This window comes from Falco biarmicus, chromosome 3 (genome assembly GCF_023638135.1).
Source record: "Falco biarmicus isolate bFalBia1 chromosome 3, bFalBia1.pri, whole genome shotgun sequence".
Taxonomy (NCBI): Eukaryota; Metazoa; Chordata; class Aves; order Falconiformes; family Falconidae; genus Falco; species Falco biarmicus.
This window is the reverse complement of record NC_079290.1, coordinates 42980942-43001534: the sequence shown is the minus strand read 5'-3', so window position 1 is coordinate 43001534 and position 20593 is coordinate 42980942. Positions and strand designations below refer to the sequence as shown.

General features: G+C 36.7%; 1 protein-coding gene across 9 annotated transcripts in view; it reads left to right on the top strand.

Moving 5' to 3' along the window:
- CSPP1 (centrosome and spindle pole associated protein 1) overlaps window positions 1-20593 on the top strand; it is a 64119-nt gene that overhangs the window by 18614 nt on the left and 24912 nt on the right. For 8 of the 9 annotated variants that reach the window (XM_056331271.1, XM_056331270.1, XM_056331276.1 and 5 more), the window contains 10 exons: window positions 2828-3267; window positions 7403-7504; window positions 8126-8208; window positions 9875-9968; window positions 10931-10988; window positions 13945-14117; window positions 15010-15128; window positions 16706-16784; window positions 17122-17242; window positions 19137-19284. In XM_056331271.1, the coding sequence (XP_056187246.1) occupies window positions 2828-3267; window positions 7403-7504; window positions 8126-8208; window positions 9875-9968; window positions 10931-10988; window positions 13945-14117; window positions 15010-15128; window positions 16706-16784; window positions 17122-17242; window positions 19137-19284 (1417 nt within the window). The remainder of the gene's footprint in view (window positions 1-2827; window positions 3268-7402; window positions 7505-8125; window positions 8209-9874; window positions 9969-10930; window positions 10989-13944; window positions 14118-15009; window positions 15129-16705; window positions 16785-17121; window positions 17243-19136; window positions 19285-20593) is intronic. The other variant, XM_056331275.1, reaches the window with a different exon arrangement.

The following is a 20593-nucleotide window of genomic DNA, read 5'->3' as shown; positions in this document are numbered from 1 at the left end:
CACTACTTCCCACTGGCAGGCAAGTGTTCAGCCATCTCCAGGAAAGCAGGGTTCCATCATGTGTAATGACTGCTTGGGACAGCAAACACTATAACCCTGAACGTCCTTCCCTTCTTTCTTCTTCCTCCAGCTTTTATTGCTGAGTATGGTGTCATATGGTATGGGATATGCCTTTGACCAACTGGGATCAGCTGTCCCAGATGTGTCCCCTCCCAACTTCTTGTGCACCCCACAGCCTTCTTACTGCTGGGGCAGCGTGAGAAGCAGAAAGCCCTTGATGGTGTTTTAGTACTGTTCAGCAGTAACTAAAATATCCCTGTGTTATCAACGCTGTTCACCACAAACCTAAAATATAGCCCCATAGAAGCTGCTGTGAAGAGATTTAACTCTATTCCAGCCAAAACCACTACAACAGTCGACAGAGGCTTTTTAGGTCTAAATAGTGAGACCCTTTGTTTTAGTAGTCTGGAAGCAAAATCTGAGAAAGTGTTTCTGCTGCTTGTTAATTGTAAAATCTTGTGTAGAATGGGTACATTCTCTGTTAAAATGTTGTTGTCTTAGTTTTGTGGTAGACTGCAGTAATTTGGAACTGTCATCTAATGCAGGTTTGATTTAATAAGTCCTTCCACATTTTTTTTGATACAGAAATTTTTAAGTGTACAGTAGCGTGAGAGCTAGGTTGTTCTATGAAGGGGCTTGTATTTGTACTCAAAACAGCTGAAAGTTTGTTGTCTGTCTTACAGCATTTGGCAAGTGCAAATACCTATGGATTTATAAGTTCTGTCTAAAAAAATGTTTCTGGTTTGTCTCCAGGAAGATTGTTTTCTTACAAGAAAGAGCTTTTCCTCCAAGTGCATTGGAGTGTCATATAGATGAAAACTATTTTAATCTGTGAAGACAGCTGTAAGCAGTGTTCAGGCACCCTTTAGATGTTGGAATTCAGTATCTGATTCTTACTGGCTTCTTCAGGGGTTGGAGTGCAACACAACAGTGATCCTTAGGAAAGATGTGGTAAAAATGCAGCTTGTGTTTGTGTAACTGAGTCTATAGATCTCAAGATTTTTATGCATGTTTAGGCATTTGTTTCCTCAGCTGACTTACCTAATCAAATCTGTTTTGGGAGTCAGGGTTTTTTCTTTCTGCTTTGTTTGTCATCCCACTGGACGTTTACATTATATTTTTATTATTCTGTGTAGAAACAACTTTGCTGTCATAAAAGAAGTACCAGGAAGAAAACTTGGTGAGAATTTGTTGAGGTTCTTCAGTCCCGGAGGCGTATTTGACTTGGAGCAAGAGTCAAATGAATGGATCTCATGATTAACATATGCAACTTCAAGAGTTTGATCCAACAGTTTAGATAATCATAGGGTAAACTTTAGTTGCAGGGAACTTCTGTAAGTCAGGTAGTATAATTCCCTGCTGAGAACAGTGTTAACTTCCCAGCTAGATCAGGTTGGTCAGGCCTTAGCTGTTTGGGTTTTGAAAGGATGGAGATTCTACAGTTCCTCTGGGCAACCTGTTCCACCACTTGAACCACTTAATCTGAATCTCTTTCCCTCTGTATCCCATTAGAACTTCCTTTACTGCAACTTGGGACCACTGGTTCTTTGAAAACCATGATTCTGGCATTTCTGTAACTACTCTTTAGGTAGAGACTGCAATTATAGTTCCTCCTGCCCCTATACGTATTCTCCTTAACCTTCCTTTTCCAGGCTGAACAAACCCAGCTGTCACCTTCTTCATGAGCTCAGGTGCCTTAACCATCTCAGTAGCCATCCTCTGCTATTTCACCAGTTCATCAGTATCCATGGGGAGTGGGGGGAAACTAGGCACACTACACCAGAACCTTAATACTGAATAAACACTGAGCAGTGGAGAAGGATCACTTCCCTTGACCTGCTGACAACACTCTTGCTAATGCAGCCCCAGGGTGCAGCTGGCCGTCGCTCTGCTGACTCATGTCCTGCTAGTTGCCCATCACTAACCCAGGCCTTTTTCTGCAAACTGCTTTCTAGATGCTCAGTGCCCAGCCTGTACTGATGCATGGCATTGTCTCAGGTGCAGAATTTTGCATTTGCATTTGTTGATCTTCATGATTTTTTTTTCGTCAGCATTATCTCTCCAGTTTGTCAAGACTGTTCTGAGTGGTAATCATACCCTCTAATATATTGATTCCTCTTCCCAGTTTGGTGTCATTTCCATTTTTAATTTACTTTTCATTACATTTTGTAATGTATGAGTTACTGTTATCTTTATTCCAGAGGTGGAAGGTTAGTGCGTAGAAATACTACAGGATTGTTTCAAAACCATGTTGTTTGCTAGAACTGTGTATTGAACACTGGTCCAGTGTGTCATAGGGTGTTTTTTCATCCCCTAAACTGTCCTCCTTCATAGTAACATCTCTTTGGGAGCAAAGAAGTGGATTAAGAAATGGTCTGGTTAATGTGTTGTGCTCATAGGTAAGGAGCATTATGGACTTGCCTGAATCTGAATAGAATAAAGGCATCTTGTCTCTTGATGAGGTATAAAGTTCAAGGTGTTTTTTTATTCTTTGTGTCCCTGAATCTGGAGGTCAAATTAAAGTTTGTAAAAGGCCCATCAGGATTGATAGCCATTAAAAAAGAGGAAGAGTGTTTTGTTGGTTTTTTTTTCCTCAAGGAAAAAAAAAATTCCTAGCTATTAATCCTTCCTTAAAGTATTTTTCTGGCTCCCCTCCTGCCTTTTCTCCAGTACCCGTTTAGGGATTGTTTGAAGAAATAAAAACCCACGTTTTCGCTTGTGATTTGGTTATATTCAGATCTTCTAATACTTTTTTTCTCTTAAACAGAATGAGATGGACAGGAATAAAAAACCTGTTACCAGGCTCCAGCCAGAACTGCATGCAGAAGTACAGCCCTGTAATACAGGTGCAGAACCTCCCAAGAAGGATGCCTTCACTTCTACAGAAGGTTATGAAGAGCTGCCAAATAAGAGATGGCTGGAGGAAAACAGGTATCATAGGTTAGACGATGAGGTTGAATCAAGAAGTCGACTACTAAATAGAAGACTTGATGAAGACTTGGATGTTCCTGGTAGAAGATACCGTGAATTTGCTAGACGATCTGTAATTCCTATTAGGAAGCATCATAGACTTGATGAGGATCATGATTTTGATAGAAGATACTACAGAATGGACTATGATCCTGAGACAAGTGAAGAAATGGACCCTAGATTTAGAAGTGAAAGTGCTTTTGACAGAAAAACTCCCCAGATTTTTTATACTAATAGGTATTCTTAATTCTGTTTTCTCCTTTATTTCCGTAGTGCTTGTTGACAGCTATGGTTTGCTCTCATTGAAAATTAGACAAGATTCCCATGTGAAAGCAGGACTTTTGTACTTAATTTAAAAAGAAACTTTGTGATAATTTTTAGAAAAAATTATGTGAAAATTGTACCAGTACCTAAGACTATACATTAGGGATTATTTTATATATTATGGCAAAGCAAGGATACTGGAGAAATTATCCCAGGAAAAGAAGCTCACAATTCATTTTTATGAAGAGTAGTTTGGCAGAAAACATGTTAAGTATTTGAGAGCAAAGCTCTGTGCTGGGAACCCAAGATTACATATACATCTATAATAGTTACAGCAAGTCGATTTTCAATTCAGATTCCAAAATTGGTTTGAGCTTCAATTTTCAGTACCTGCCACTACGTGTTGGAAATGTAAAATTATATTTTTTTAAAAAATGTCTTTTTTACTACATCTCTTGCTAAATGGTGGACTTTAAACATATGCATAGATGAACCAAATCCTGATGGTGTTAATAGGTGCCAATATCAGTAATAACTACACAATCTGAATAATCATTTAAGAAAACCCAACCCAAAATAAAGAGGGTGTTTCAGATAACTCATTCAGGAGGAAAACTGCTGTTATGTACTGTTCATTATTAAATAGTCATTACTGTGTTAACTGATAAATCAATTTTGGTACTTGGACCTAAGTTATTCTTTCTCTTCTAACTTGCTTATTTTAAAAAAAACAACAACATAACTTTCCCAATCATTCAGGGTTTGGCAGTCTGGCCACCTTCAGTTATTTCATTGCAAGAACCATCTGCTTTCAAAAGTAGATGGGTTGTGGTGTGAAATAGTACCAAACTTGAAACAGATTTGGTTTATACAGCTACATTCAAATGAAATAAAGCAGTATAGTTTTTTGTAAATAATTTTTAAAAAGGTGCTTGAAGAGTGTTCATTTATTCACTTGACAGATCTTGGGAATACTAGTGTTGTAGATTGTTTTTTTTTTTTTTTTTTGTGCCTTTGTGTTAAGCTTGTTGCCAGAATTGTTTTCCTGCAGTTGCTTCAATGAAGGAAACACCAGTGTCTTTCCTTTGTTAGGCAAAACAACCAGTTCTTTTTCCTAGAATTAACACATCTAGAAAAAACAGAAGGCAAATTGTACTGCTCTTAACAGTGTTAAATATTACCATGGTGTTTCATTGTTCATTGCTGGTGGACTGATTAAATGATCTTTTGAGTTACTGTTTACAGGGATAATTTTCTGGATAGTACTGCAAATCAGTAACTGGGAAAAACAAACCCTAAAATGCACTTCTACTGCAAAAGTGTTTTCTGAATTGAATGAAGTCATGCTTCTGGTTCTGTTTCAAATGCCAATAGACTTAAAATAACTTCTATACAAAATTAGCTTTTGATAGTCTTTCTCAGCCTTTTAAAAAAATGTAAAGGAATTAAGTAACTATGGAGGAAAGGAAGTGTCTGAAAGCATTTGGGAGATGCAGACTAAATAAATGAGTTATTTCAGAGTTTCTGACTGTATGTACAGATGTGCTTCTAAACCCATGTATTTATTCATACAGGGTTTCTGAAAAAGACTAGCAAATGGAAATTGTGGTTGAATAGGTAGCAGGCACACGATTGCCCTCTTATTGCTGAATAAGATTCACAGAAGAGAATGCAAAATGCAAAAAATGTTCCATCCTGTAGTGTAATATTGGTAGAAATGAGCATAGGAGGTTCTAGGGTAGGGTGGTCTTGTCCTACAGCTTTTCAGAAAGAGAAGTGTTAGAAGCTGGACCTGGTGTCTAACAAAGATAACCAAAATGTCCGTATTTTTGAGACTAACAGCAACCTTAATCATCTGTGTTACTTAACTCCCAGAAGGATGAATGTCCCCTTTTTTCTGGGTAGCTGTTTACCTCTGTCTAATACAATTGGACACAAAGTCTGATACTTAAATAGAAATGAACATTTGATGAAGTTTGAGGGTTTGCTTTGTTTCTCAAAGAATATATACAGAATTATATTTGTAAAATATCAGCAAGGCAGGTGTTTGAACAAACAATAGACAGTATCATATTGAATAGAAATATACTGCTAGTTCTTAGTTATTCCAGAAAACATTGATGGCGCTTACATAAATGCCTGTGACCCATATATTACTAGACAATTAATTGCTTATTTGGAGAGGCCTCTGAAAGAGGTTTAGTTCCAGGTTTCTTCTTTTTAAAAGGAAGTACAGAAGATAGTCTTACCTTTGTTATTGGCAATCTTGGTGCATCTTCTTAAAAGTTGCTGGACCATCATCTGAATTGCCTGAACTTATGTTTGTACACAAGGTTTGGTTTTTTGGGTGTGTAGTTTCTACTTTGCTGAATTTTTATTGACAGTTACCTTTTTTTATTAAATGTGCTTTGTAATCTATTACTTTTTTTCTGCTTTGCAAGGAGCTCTGCTTTACCTTTTATGAACTATATTCAGCCTTTCTTCAGGAAGGAGAAGTGCATCTATTAGTTACTGACAGCTTAGCTTCTGAAGAGTGAGCATTTTTTTTTCTAAATTTCAGGCAAAGTCAACTTTTCCAGAACACATTTGATTCATGACAGAAGCTAAATGCATAAGGGGCAATGTTTTTGTTTGCTATAGTAAAGTTTTTATGTTTTAAAATGAACTTTATTAGTTTGGAGAGGCAGGTGTTTGTAATGGGACTTTTCAGAAGGTTTCTGTTTTGACGGAGCTGCAAGGACTGTGACATATTTCAGCAAATAAAAATGGTGCGAGGAAGTGCAAAATGTTCTGGTTCTTACGAGTGGAATGCTTTAGTCCATTCCCAGCAGCCAGGTCTGTCCTGCAAATAGGATACAACTTCTCGACTGATTTGGGCTAACATGTCAGGGCCTGCCATGCTAAGCTTGCTGCTTTTTACAAAAAAGGTCACCTCTTGAATCCCAAGGTTTGTTTCTTTGCTTCTTCCCTGCATCCTTTCATCATGCTGTGGACTAGGCTTTCTATTCCTGACTGTGTTTCAGTCTTATGTGACCAGCACTGTAAGCAGCAGATTGATTGTTATCAAAAAGATACCTTGATCATGAAAGAAGGTCATGTTATGCCAGAAAGATGGATGATGTTCTTGTAGATGGTTAAGATGCCAAATCAATGTTTAATAATCTGCTTGCATCCTTTTGCCTTTGATTATGGGCTTTTATTTAAATTACAGAGATGGACAGAGCTTTGGATCTTTTTATGTAAAAGAATCAGATGAGGTTTTTTCTATGCTTACCTAGTATTTTTTTGGTGTGCTTAATAGGAAGTCCATGGCTTTGTCCAGCTCTGGAAAATATATAACTTTGTTAGCATCTGTTAGGTACTATCTTTTTCATTGAATACCTATCTATTCTTGCCTTATTTTATCAAGGTATCTTGAAGTTCTCATTAAAAAGTAGTTAATTTGCAATGCGGGAAAAGCCTGTAAATTCAAAAACCCCAGATCTTTTCAGGAAAGGCTCCCTTGTGTACATAAATTTTTGGAATCTTTGAAATTACTTGAAGCTTCAATTACATTACTTCATATGTAGATGATTAGAATTTTTGTATCCTGAATTCTGAATTTTTGTATTCACCATGTTACCTGTCTTTCATCTTGATCAAAAGCTACCTCTTTCTTTTAAATGGTATCAGGTGTACAGTGAAGGATAGGTTGTCATTAAAGAAGCTTTTCATATCTGAATTAACTGTTTCACCAGATTTGCCCGTTAGCTGTGTGCTGAAACCTGTTACAAACTTTGGCTCCTGGGGATTAAGAGCAGCAAGATCTGTTCCAGTTAATGCAGTGTGAATGCTGAATGCGCTTCAGCTCTCAAAACGCTTAAACAGACTCAATAGATAAAGGCTGCATGAAAGCAAGCTTGGAAATTCAAGTCCAGAGAGAGAGCTGCCTTGACGAATGCTAGCAAAGTGAATTATTTCTAGAAATTTTGTGTAATATTTTCAGAACTGGTTCTGCTGTCCAGTGTGCAATCAGGCTGAGACTCCTTTTGTGCAAAACTGCTGGACCTTCCATTTCAGATTGGATGTTTTTAGGCAAGCACAGCTGAATGTTTTCTATTTTTTTAAGGCCCTATCTGGATGGAATCGTAAGAGATCTACCTGCAGATCATAGAGATGAATTAAAGGAGAAAGCATGTGTGCAGCAGACCTCAAGAACTGGAAATTCTAGGTGTGGTATGCAGTTTATTTTTTTGATAACTGCACTACAAATTCATAGTTAAAGGCGAATGTTTGAAAGACGAGTATTGTGTCTGAAATGGCTGATAGTTTTTCCTGCAGCCAGGATGCAGTAGAACAAGAAAACCATGTTTCCTTTGAGAACAGTTACTAAAGCTTGCATGCCGGTTCTCTTTTTGAAGCAATAGTTCACGTATTCTCCAACTGAAGACTTAATGGTTAGAATGACATGGAATCCTTTTTTGATAGTTTTACAATTCCTTTTTTTTCCTTCTTGTCTTGATTTTACAAGTCCTGAAGTGATCTAAGTGGGTGAGGCAGAAGCAGAACACTTGTAAAGCCCTTATATAAACTCTTGACTGGCACCACTCAGACTGTCAAAGTGCTCAACGAGTGTTTCTGATTGCTTCAGAAACTACAGGCAAATGAGAACTCTGAGAAGCACCTTTTTTTCAGGCCATTTCTTCTTTTGCTTGCGTATTTCTTTGGATTTCAGGAAAGCTGTTTGTCATAAATGTATCACTTAGTGATGTAAGTGCATCTATCATGTTTCACACAGATTGCAAGTAATTCTCAAGTTTGATCTTTCCATTTTCTTTTTTGTCTTTGCCAGAAATCGGGTACAAATTAGTGCTTCAGCTAACGAACTGGCCAAGCGTGCAGCTGAAATACCGTATACAACAGGCCTTGTTCTTGGTACGTATAAAAACCGAACTAATGACACTGAGTAAGCCTTTCGTTGTGTATTTTACTTTTCTTTGGGATTAAGTAAAAACCTGAAAAATTAGCTTTTTCTTTGTGCTAGTTGTTCCCAAGGCTGGTAAATAAATATTAATTACATAGAGAAAATAAAAAAGGAAAACCATGTTCCTTGTTCCCCTTAATGTAACTCATCTTTCTAACTAATTTTGAAGAGCCCAAGTTTATTCTTAGATGGAAATGGTCCTGTTCACAACCTTGTGCAAGATCAAATTATTGTGATCATCTTTTACTGCTTAAATAGAGCCATAAAATTTAGCAGAGAGCATTATTATTGAGCATAGCAGAGAGAAATACTGTTAAAAACAGCATTCCTAGTTAAATTCAGAAAAAAGTCAGAAAATTACGAGGCAAGAATAAAAGATCTGTAGTAGTTCTTCAAATGGGAGCCTTTGAAGGCAAGCTAGATTTGAATTGTGGAAAAATTGACTAACTGTTGTCAGAATAATTTCTATATTTTTACTTTTGAACTTAAACGATCTTCAGTGCTGTATGTGGCAGGTAAATTTTTTGGAACTGTTTAAAGGCAGTATTAAACCAGTGGTGTTGTAATGGTCAGTGGCTCTGATGTGTTCAGTCATCTTTTTTGTAGTAACTTGAGTACATGAAGCTGTGAATTTGTATTCCTAGCAGTCCTGGTTAGGAGCAGAATATTGTTAACTGTGTCGTATAAAGATTAAGTGGATTAAAACTTGAAATTTTTGGAAATGAGAAGTGGTTTCATACTCCCAAAAATCAGAGACCATGAGTTTATTTTGAAATTTTAGTCACTTGACAGCCCTAGCACAATAATTGAATAAAAAATTCAGTCAGTCGTGCCTCCTGAGTGGTGGTTGGTTTAGTTTGTTTGCAGCTTTCTTCAGTTTATTGTTCAGGTCTGCTTCACTGGAGATCTACAGTGACTTTGTGTGTGGAAATATGTTAGGAGTCCTTGTGTCTGATAGTCATACTATATAGAAAGTGGTGGTGATGGGGTTTTTTGTTTTAAAATAATAGAAGGCTCCATGCTTATTGTAGCAGAACTGCTACAAGTTAAAAGTTTTTTTGAGTTCCTCAAAATCCACGTGAGATGTTATCGCTGTGTTCTTTTAGCAAAATACTGACAGATTTATATATGTAATTCTCAGTAGCCATGGGAACTATCCTAAACATGGAGCAATTTGCTTTCCTCCCTGTGGGTTTAACTCTCTTCTATTTTAATTTTCATTTTCACCCAGAGCAGTGCCTTGTAATTTTGGAATGCCATAGTGTATCTTCCTTAGTTGAGTGTGTGTGTGTGGGGTTAAGTAACTTTTTTTAGTTGCTGTTGTATCACATTGCTTTGAAATTTGTAGCTTCCTGACTATAAAAAAACAGGCAAACTAGGAAAATAGTAATGAAAATTTTAGTAGTTTTTGATCATCATGTTCCAAACAAACTGCATATTAAGACTAGTTTTTTGGGGTCTTTTTGTCATTAAAGATGAAGAGTTCTTACGCACATTCCCAGATCATATACTCTCCTGTGTTTCATGTTTTAAATTGACTGAAATGCAATGCTTTTGTCCCATACCTTTTGTGCGTTGTGTGGAGCATTTATGCAGATGTGTGGTCATTTCCATTAGGCTGTCAGGACCCAGAACATCTCCAAAGGAAAAAAGAGAAATACAGGCAAGAACTAATAGAACAGATGGCAGAGCAACAGCGAAATAGGAGACGGTAATGGATAGTTACTATATTTTTAAAATATAATGGCTGAAATGTAAAGGAATTTCATTAATTCAGTGTAGTAAGAATAATTTTCATTCAGCTGAGGAATTCCAGCTAGCTAGGTAATACTGTTTCCAATTAAGCTCATTGGCATGAGACCTTTAATTTTTAATAAACAAACCCACCAGCTTTCAGTGGAACAAAGGAAAAAACCAGATTTTTTTAATTTTTAAAAAATTTAGTTCCTTGTGGGTAAAGAAGCTCTAAATGAAATTTCCTTTTTTGCTGGTACAGGAGTGTCTAATTACTTTGCAAAGTTGAAAATGAATCTTGTTTTGTCTTCCAGTTTAGGAAAGTAACCTGTCACTTTAAAAGCACATGAGCATCTGGCTTATGCATAATAATAAAATATTAATTTCTTGCTTAACTGTTAGTAGCTGTGTGCTGAATGATAGTATGGATGCATAAAGACACACAGTGATATTAGTGAAGGGATAAGGAAATAAAAAAAATTACTGTTGATGGTTTCACCGTGGTGAAAAATTGTACATGCTGAACAAGCCTGAGCCCTGAAATTACAATATAGTACTTATTGCTGTACTTTTGAATCATTCATTTCACTATGTTTATAATAAACTTCTTGCTGTATCATGAATAAAGATCAATTTTTAAGAAATATCCTGAAAGGTTGTAGTAAAAAGCAATGTGGTGGTTTGTCCTTTATAGTAGTTGTTTTTTGTTAGGTGGAATAGATGATAGCCAGATACTTCTCAAGTGTTCTGTTTGTTTACAAATAAATATAAAGTATCAGTCTTCCCTGATTCCAGAAAAAATCAAGTGGAATCATGTCTTTGGTTATCATGTATTTTCAGATTTATTTTAAATACAGAGTTATGAGGTCTGTGCTTTGAAAGAATAATTGTTACTGCTTTCTGATTTGATCCTTTTTTTGTTTTGTTTCTTAAAACCAGTGAGAAGGAACTTGAGCTCTCAGTTGCTGCTTCGGGAGCTCAAGACCCAGAAAAGATGGTAAGGAACTTGGGGTTTTTTTTCCACCTATATAGACTTTTTTTTTTTTTTATTACATGTACAGTGTGGTTCCTCAGTCACAAAACTGTGTGGGACTTTTATAGGATGATAAATGTTGTGGGGTTTTTCTAATAGGGCTTTATCATAGAATCAAATTGAAGTCAAGGATTTTAAGGTTGTAAGTCATTACACATGCTTTCAAAAGCTTAAGAGGAAAATATTTTCATGGAAGTTACCAAATGTTTTCTTTTGCTGTGACCAAGTGGAAATTTTGTACAAGCAGTGGGTCTCATGGAAAAAACAGTGTTCAGTGGTAGCCTGTGCATGCAAACATTAGTAACCTTTCTTTTGGAATGTTAAGTATGCTGCAGAAAGTTTTTGCTCTTTTTCAGTTTAAAAAAAATCCAGTTATTTTGCAACCAAGTTGATCTCCTTGTAGCAATTTTTAATTTCAGATTGGTAATTCTTTTTTAAAAAAACTGCCAAATGTAGCGTTCAGGATTACAAACATTTTTTATGGGGTTTTGTAAAACGCCAGATGTTTAATATTGTGCTGCTTGTAGGACTTAATGCAGAGTTACTACTGTTTCTACTTCCTTGGTGAGGTGATTATTGTACTAAGAAGTTTGATTAGCATATATGGAGTAGATTGTCAGCTCTAGTAACATTACAAGCAGGCTGATTGTCACAGAACTAGTAGGATTTGCACGTGTTTGCTAAGTGCCTGAAGCCATTGCATCTTGAGTGCAGTAGAGATCTGCTGTTGGAGATGTAGGACAGGTAACTTTCTCAAGCGGGAATAAACTGGTTATGAATTTAACTGGTTACTAGTTTAAAGTACAAACGGTGCTGCTTTTTCAGGGAGGCTACAATGCAGAAAGTTGTGCCGTTTCTGGAGAGTTCAGCAGAGGGGAAAGGAGCTCTTACTTTCTAGAAATTGAGCATGAATGAATAGCTGTAAGATGCTATTAGTCAGCCTGTGAGGCAGGAGAATGAGAACACATGTAGATAAGCAATGAAGCTGAAACAAAACTCTTCCTTCTAAATGGGGAGGGGGAATGCTGATGGGTGATCTGGCTGCATGTTCCTGCCCTCTGCTTAAGTATCTGTAATGCTTGTTTGATCCCTTCTGTGAACTAATTCAGCTTGGTAAACTGGCAAAAGTCTGAATAATTTTTGCTGCTTTAGTTGGCTTAGAAAGGTTGCTGATTAGGGATTCAGATGGTGAAGGGGAGAGGGATTGAGTGTACGGCTGGGAGCCAGGCAGGAAAAGAGGAAAAACTGAGCAGAGGATGCCGGCTTTTCTGGCACAGCAGGCTGCAAGGTCAGTGTAAACAGTTATGTCTAATCAAAGCTCACTAGGCAGAAGCATGCTGTGCTGCAGTACTCTATATACTGTACACATCTCGGTCAGAGACTGAAAAGTGGCTGTTGCAGGAACAAAATTATTTCCAGAGGAAGTCTAGGGCATATATAATGTTTTAAAACCATTCATTTAGCTGAAAGCCTTCAATTAAGTAGAATTGCTATGTTCATTAAGCATCAGTCACTGTTAGCTTTAAATTGCCTCTTGGGGAGAGATTCTAATTAGGTGGATTTCTTGATTAATTACAGGTTGGTTAAATAGCAATGCCTGATTAAGAACCTAGAAATGCAGACTGTTGTATATGCTGCTTGTTTAAAATAAAACAATCCCCAGGATGAACTGAGTACCATAGTCACATCTGAAATTAGCTACAGAGCTGAAATCCTTGGGGCACTTTGGGAGCAGTTCACATTAAACTTGTAGTGAGAAAAGCTGTTTTAAATTTTCTGCTGAAGACACTGGATTTGAAAAGACAAATAAAAAAAGTCTATAGACTGCTTTATAATTTAATTGCTGTAGCTTATATCTGTTACCTAGTTTCGTATTCATAGGTAGATATTTGAAGTTAATTGTTATAAATAAATGCTCATGTTTAGTAGGTTTTGAGAATTTTAATCTTACCGCTGTAGTTCATGATTTAGTGCTAACTGCCTTGTATGTACTGTCTTGCAGCTAAGTGATGAGGAGGTAAAGATTTAATATTTTGCTGAAATACTTCTGTATTGTAGGGTATATGGTTTAATGTTAGATATTAGATATTCAGTGATTGCTGGTGTTACTTTGAATGCATGTTGATTGACGTACTACAATGTTAGGACCAGTACATTCAGAAACAAAATCTGTTTTAGTTTTCCAATGCGTAATTATTTTTTTCTGATTTCTATTATACTGACTCACTTAAACATTAAAATATTGATGCAGAGCATCTGGTGTAAGGGCATTCTGGGTGTGATAGGATAGTTCTGAAACTGACTTGCATGTCTTTGCATTATTTGCATGTTGCCTTTGACTTTCTTCTAAGGCTGCTGTTTATCAATAAACATTTGATACTTTTATTTTAAAAAGAAAACCCCCAAAATTTTGTAATTGTTGTGGCTGAAAAATTTAATACAAGAACTTAAAAAATAAAATGATGGTATTGCAAGGAAATGTTTATTGTAAAAAGTCTCAGTATGTGTTTGATTTTAGTTTTTACTGATTATGAGCTAGGAGTGGTGGGGAGGGATTTCAGAAACTTTTCCTATGCATAGTATGAGAATGCTGACCATGCAGGAAACTGGCAGCTGTCAATAACCTGTACTACAGACAACTGTGGAAATATCTTTTCTGGTCAATAACTAGAACCATGTATTTCCTGAAACCTGCCATAGAGGTTGGTTTTTGTAAGTCTGTGATAAACATGCTAGAATTCCTTGTAGTATTAGACTTCCCATAATTCCTTAGGAGAAAAACCCGCACAGGAATTTGAATAGCTGGTCGGGACCCAGTGAAGTGTTTAACACAACCTAAATGGGGGTTCAGGATGTTTCCTAGTACTAGCAAAGTAACCGTTTTGGGTTTTGTCTCTTTTTCTATTTTTTTCCCCTTCAGCTAAATAGATTGAAGCAGTTTGGCTTGACAGTGAGAACTTCTGAAGTGAAAGTACCTCCTGAAAGGCCTAGTGTGGCTTTCCGAACTCCAGTGCCCATCTCCACAGCCTCTCCAGTGAATGAAGACTTTCACAGGGGGCTAGCCAGCACTCTTGGTGAAATAGCAGCTCCCAGGTGCTTCACCATCATGTTCATTTTGCATCTTAAATAAGATTGTTGTTAAGCATGTTACTACTGTGAAGGTAGAGCTCAGTCCTGCTATTGATCCTTCTCGAAGGAACTGTTGAAGGTCAAAATAGAATTTTGACAATTAACAGAAAACTAAACTATTATGCGCCGAAATAAATTATTTAGGGTCTATTTCCTTACAGTTTATTTTGAAAAGTCTAGGGAGGCTGGATTATCTGTGAAGACAGTCTCTCGTAGTGGATGTTTATGTAGAATAAGGGTCATGCCGTAGAAGTTGTGTCCATGCCTGCAATATTGAACCATGTTGCAAGAATGCTTGGGCACATGCCCAGCAGTGTCCGTATTGTTAGAAGGCTGGCGTGGCATGAGTTTGGCCCCTATCACTTAAGTGATTTCCCTGGGCTAATGTCGGGAATGCAGTGTAGGCATCAACAGCTTCCACTAGACTGTGACTGAGACTAAACGAGAGAGAGGGAGAAGGAGCTTAAGGCATGTGGCTGAAGCTGTGCCGTGCCACTTGCCCTTTGACCAGAGACTAGTCCTTGGGTTGTTTTATTTACTGTTACTGATGTGACCAGTAAGTATCATTAACTGAACCAGTTAAAGAAGCCATGCCTGGTTTATGTTCTTTGGATCTCTGGAATAGCGTGGGTTCATGTACTACTCCATAAGGGAAGGTTAAGTCCCTACTGAGGCTTACTGTATATTATTCCTGTATGGCAGTAATGAGAGGTCTTGGAGTGAGCTAATTCTAGAATTTTCTCATAGAGAATTCTCCCCTCTGCCCCCAGCCCCTTCCCTACCTCCCTCCTTCCCTTTTTCCTTTTGATGATCTCTTTTCAGTTGTACAACGAAACATGTTCCTTTTTTCTTTAAGGCTTGCACCAATGCCACCGCCTCCACCACCAGTTTTGACAGACAACTGTAGAACGCCTTATGATGATGCATATTACTTCTACGGGGTTAGGAATCCATTGGATCCGAATCTTGCATGTTGTAAGTTGATGAATTTAGGTGGATTGGTGGTTAGAATGACTCGGATGACTGCTTTTAATCTGGTTAAATGATGAATAATGTAGAACTAATAACAGCACTTCAAATCCATTTCTTAATCTGTATTGAAAAGTAGGCTTTTTTCCAGTACTGGTTTTGAATGAAGTAGGTTTCTTCAGCTGCAGTAGTGGCTACGGCTTCCAGAAATCTTGTTCATTGCTTGAACAAGCTCTAGTCTCAGCTACTTAGCCATTACTCCTCCTACATAATTTTCTTTATAGTTTTGATAATCAAACCATTATTTTCTATAATTGCTTAAATCATATAATTGATTACATGTTTAGGTGTTGTTACAATTTCAGATATAATGTTAAATATTTTTAAAGGAACTGTATGAAGTAATCAAACTTTAAGAACTCTTTTTTTTTATCTACCCTTTGACTGCTGCTTCTTGATTTCATGAGTGAAACAACTGTGATGGGTGTGGAGGGACTCGATTGTGTGGTGTTTGTGTTTTCCTGCTTTTCCTGCTTTTCCCTCAAAAAAGCAGAAATACTTTTAAGAAGTTGTGCTACCTTCGTAGAACTTGCAATAATAACTCTTGTATGACTGATTTGATTAAGATTGGTATCCACTGAGGAATTTTAGGAATGCTAGAGATTTAAGAGCAGAAGTTTTTAGATTATTATCTTTTTCCACAGTGTAGATTTCTTACTATCTTGAAATGTAGTAGCTTATGGTTTAAGACTTTTTTTTTAATAGTTCCAGGCACCTTTTTTACTTTTTTTTCGTAATCTTATTTTCAGACCACAGTTCTAACTCATAGAAGTTTTGGGGTTTGGGGGTGGGTGGATGGGGTGTTTGGAGGTGGTGGTGGCTTTTTTTTGGGGTGGGGGGGTGGGTGCCGGTTTGTTTTTTCTTGGCATTCTATTTTGTTGTTGCGTGTGTTTGGTTTTTTTTACCCTTGTATCAATATAACCTCTAAGGTAAAATGGCTTACAGTGTACAGAGTACTAAAGAAACTAATACCTAAAATTCACATACAAGAGTTAGGTTGTCTTAAAGCTTGTTGTCACAAACTGGAATATTGCTAATGCTTAAAATTTGAAAGTGTGAAATTGTTTTAGAGATGCATCTTTTACTGTCTCGAACACAAGCAGTACTATGCACGGTCATGCCAAGCCCTGCTGTGGCAGGATGCCGCAGGCCCCATGTCAGTAAGAGTACAGATGCCAAACGCACTGCATTTCTGCAGGAGGCCATGGGGCTGGCCTCACAATAGGGGACACATTTGGAAAGCATGAGGGCAAATGTTACATTAAGTGCATTATTTCTTAGTTCATTGTAGAATATGTTAATGAAGACATCTGTAAATTTTTAAGGGATTTAGTTGAATTTAAGAAATAGATTTGTACCTTGGCATTGTATTTCTTGGTCTAGAAGGGTGTTAAGGATTAGCTAAGTTTGTAGTAAATTTGAGAGTCCTATTTGTAATTCTACAGTCACAGAGTTTGAGCAGTGAGCTCTATTTAGCTGAGCGTTCAATTTTTTTATTTTTTTATTTTTTTTTTACTGTCTAGGTGGTACAGGTGTGATGGGAATGCAACCCACACCTAATCCGGATCCTCCTTTAACCCAAGCCCCAGTAGAGCAATCTGTGTAAGTGTTGTGCATATTCATATTCTTTGTATTTATCTGTATTGATACACTCCTCCTGTTGGGGTTATTTTGCCAACAATAGATATGCCTTTTGAAATAAAGTGTGTTAAAGACAATTCTTCAAACTTCTAATTAAGAATTTCTATCTTAATAATTCAGTGAACTCCTATTTTTATATGGATTTATGGAGATGTTTGAGAACATAAACTGCCAGGCTGTGGAAAACAACAGCTCTTAAATATTTCAGGCAGGGTTTTTTGTTTTTTTTAAACACATGCACGCACACCCCTGGACCCTATGATGTTTTTTCTTTTATATGTGTGGTTTGCTAATTCAGAAGTAACGTTGGACAGAGGGATACAGGAGACAGACAAAGAAGCATAGGAGTGTTTCCTGGAATAAAACCAAAGCCTTCCAAAGAGGCAACATTATCTTATCTACAAGAATTGCAACAGCAGGTACGGAGTGATAAAGTTTCTGACACTTCCTTTTTTACTTTTTAACATGTAATGATTGTAACTGTTGTACTCTTTCAAATATTTTTATTTAGTTTACAATTAAAAAGCTTTCTTAACTCTCCCTCCCTTGATCACTTCTTTCCATTCCTCTGCCCCTGCTTTAGCTCAGTTTAGGTCTTCAGGTAGACTTTAAGCTCTTCAATTTGTTTTGTCAGAGGCTGAGAGAATGTTAAGACTGACAGCAAACAGATTACTTTGCAGGCATGGATTTTTATATAATTATTTTCATAAACGTAAGAACCTGCATCTTTAAAGCAATGGGTTGTATTGCTCTGATACTCCTATTGAAAGATTGCTTTTGAGCATTATTGCTGTAATCATTAGGAACACTCTAATTTCAGTAAGTTCTTCATGATCATTTGGATACTAATTCTCAAAAGCTTCCATAACGTTTACTTCTAGAGTGTTTGTAGGTGGTGTCTTGCCTTTTTTCAGCTTCTTTTTTGATAGACTAGACAAATTTCTTGAGTCTCCAGGAGATGTCCTAGTCTCCTACTCATTTTAGTGGCCTTTCACTGCTGCACCTTGTAGGAGTTTATATTTATAAAATGTATTTGACCAGGATATAAGACATGTTATTTCAGAAGAGGTTTTGCTAGAACCCAGTTCAGAGGCACTAACATTTTCTTATCTTATTCTTCTTTATGTATTTCTTCAGTGGAGGTAAATAATTATAAAAATATTCTAGTTCTATATCTAGCTATAAAAATATTCTAGTTCTAGTAATGACTGTGCATAGGGATAAAGGAGTGGCTGCCAATCTAGGTCAAACTAAGAATAAAATAAACATTTAGGAATAGTGTCTGATACTGCACTTGGGCTTCTCTGAGGGTATTTTCTCACTGTAGTAAATTTTATCTTGCCATATTAGAGACTGCACAATTTGACATGAAGGTTTAATAAATGTGGCACAATACAGTCTGTCAAAGATACTATGCTGCTCAGGTTTGAAAGCAAACGGAAGCTGTTCTGCTTTTTCTTTCCTATAGACAAACCTGGTGGACCATTTTTGTAAACAGTCGAAGGGGAGGCTAGATGGGTCTTTGTATCGACTCATTGTATAATTGTCTAACTGCTTGGTAAAGGGAAATGTTCATCAAGTGCACAGAAGAAACAAATAAGAAAAATACAGTAATACATTTCAGCTACATAAATAGTAAATTAATGTTTTAAAAGCTTTGACTAGAAGATGGACTTCCTTTAATAGCTGTTCTCTTTATAAATGCTACATTAAGTTATTGGGAAACTTAGTTATAAATTTAACCTGATATTGAAGAAAAGGAAGAACAAAGCAAATGAACAGTTATGTGTTGTTTGCATACATCATCATGTATGACTGCAGAAAATTGTTTCATGAATGGTTATAGGATTGCATAGCGTTCTATTAAGGCATTTATCGTTGGGAGTCTTTCTTTATCTTATGTCATCTCTAGTCTGAAGTTTTGGCTCAGCAAAGCATACCAGGTTGAGAGAAGTGAGTGCTGTAGTGTTGTAGAATTTTGTCTTCAATTTTCAGGCAGTATAAACTTCTGCATCAAAGATCCAAAGATACAGGATTTCTGATCTACTGCAAGTCTCAGATGTGAACATTTCTACAACTTGAAGTCTTACAATTTGTGTCTGTATGTTTCTCTGCGATTATGCACAACTGGATGTGCATGTTTTGACAATTCAATGCACTGTCTGCAGAACAGACAGTGAAATGTTTGTGATTCACTTGATATGGATCGGGGAATGGGGGAATGATAGCATTCAGCTTTCTCTGTTAACTTTTTATTAAAGTTATACTTAACGTGTTATTTTATGCAACTGACTTTGGTTTATTTATCTTTAGATAAGAGAGAGGGAGGAACAACGCAGACAAGAAAGAGAGCAGAAGAAACGCTATGAAGCCAAGTTAGAAGCAGAAATGAGGAATTACAGCCCCTGGGGAAAAGGTGGTGGTGGGGCTCCTCTCAGAGATGCAGAAGGAAATCTGATAGGTATGTTTGAAAAAATTATGGGTTGCCTTTTCAAGATTGATGTTTTCTTGCTCTTGTAAGGACTCTGTTCAGATGTTAGTCCTTGTTTTGCAACACTGGTATTTTTGACAAATTTTATTGTCAGATTTTTTATTGACAAATAGGTACACTTGTTTCAAGCAGATGCATGCTAGAAATATTTGAGTTAGTGATTATTTTTGTTTCTGTAGAATGATTCGAAGACTACAATTTGAACAAAATGGGAAACACAGGGTATGTCAAGTGTACTGTAAGATTACGTCTTCACTTAAAGGGAGAAGGAGGAAAACAAGCTGGTAGAGTCATCTACAATACAAACATGCTAAAGTCTGTTGTGAAGACTTATTTAAACTTTTTCAGGAACAAGGTTTTTTTATCGTTTTTCTTGTTTGAAATAACTTTTATTGCCTTAGAAAGCTTGTGCCATGGAAAATGGAAGCATGTTTGAATAAATATATAAAGCTAAGTGGAATATTTAAATTTCCCCAAGTAACACTGCTGGTAAGTGGCTATATAGATAGCAGTCAGCAGTAACGTTTTTTAAGGTTTATTTTTCTCCAAGTGCTATTTCATAAAAGATGGGAGTAGTGAGCTGGGAAGTAGCTATGATCTGGAAAGTTGTTCATTCACCTCTCCAGTAGTTCAGAGAGAGATGCAAGATTAAACCTCAAATTCCTGGTCCTGGTTCCTTGTGAACTTTACAGGAATTGCTTATCTAAAATAAAAATAGTACTTGGTAAGAACAATAAGATTTGTATATTTCAAAACCTTGGCCTATGCTAGCTCCTTCATTCTTGCCTTTAGCATCTAACTGAGTGAATCTTACAGTTTTAGAACTATTGCTTTCTAATGTGAAACAAATTTATTCTATTGTTTATTTGAATATCATGTTGAATTCTGATTATATCTTTAAAATATGTCTCCTGGTAATAAAATATTGAGAATGTTCAAAGCATGGAACACTTACTGGATAACAGTTTATGTATGAATAATTAGTTCCAGTTTCATGACAGCTGAGTGACGTACAGCTGAATTCCATAGTGTAGTCTGAGGGTAGGGGATAAAGTTTAAATGCTTTTTTGAAGATTGTGTGCCCAAATAATAAGGGTAGAAGCTTGGTTGAGGATCCAAGCTTGTGTTTATCCCCAGAGCAGACTGAGGTGTTCACACTGCCTAACTAGACACTGCATTTAAGTTTCTGGCTTCTTTTCCTAGGCTTTTCAATGGTGTAAGTAGAGTGGGTCAGAGGAAAATGTAGGTCTCTCATATTAGCCTGAGCTCTAGGTATAGC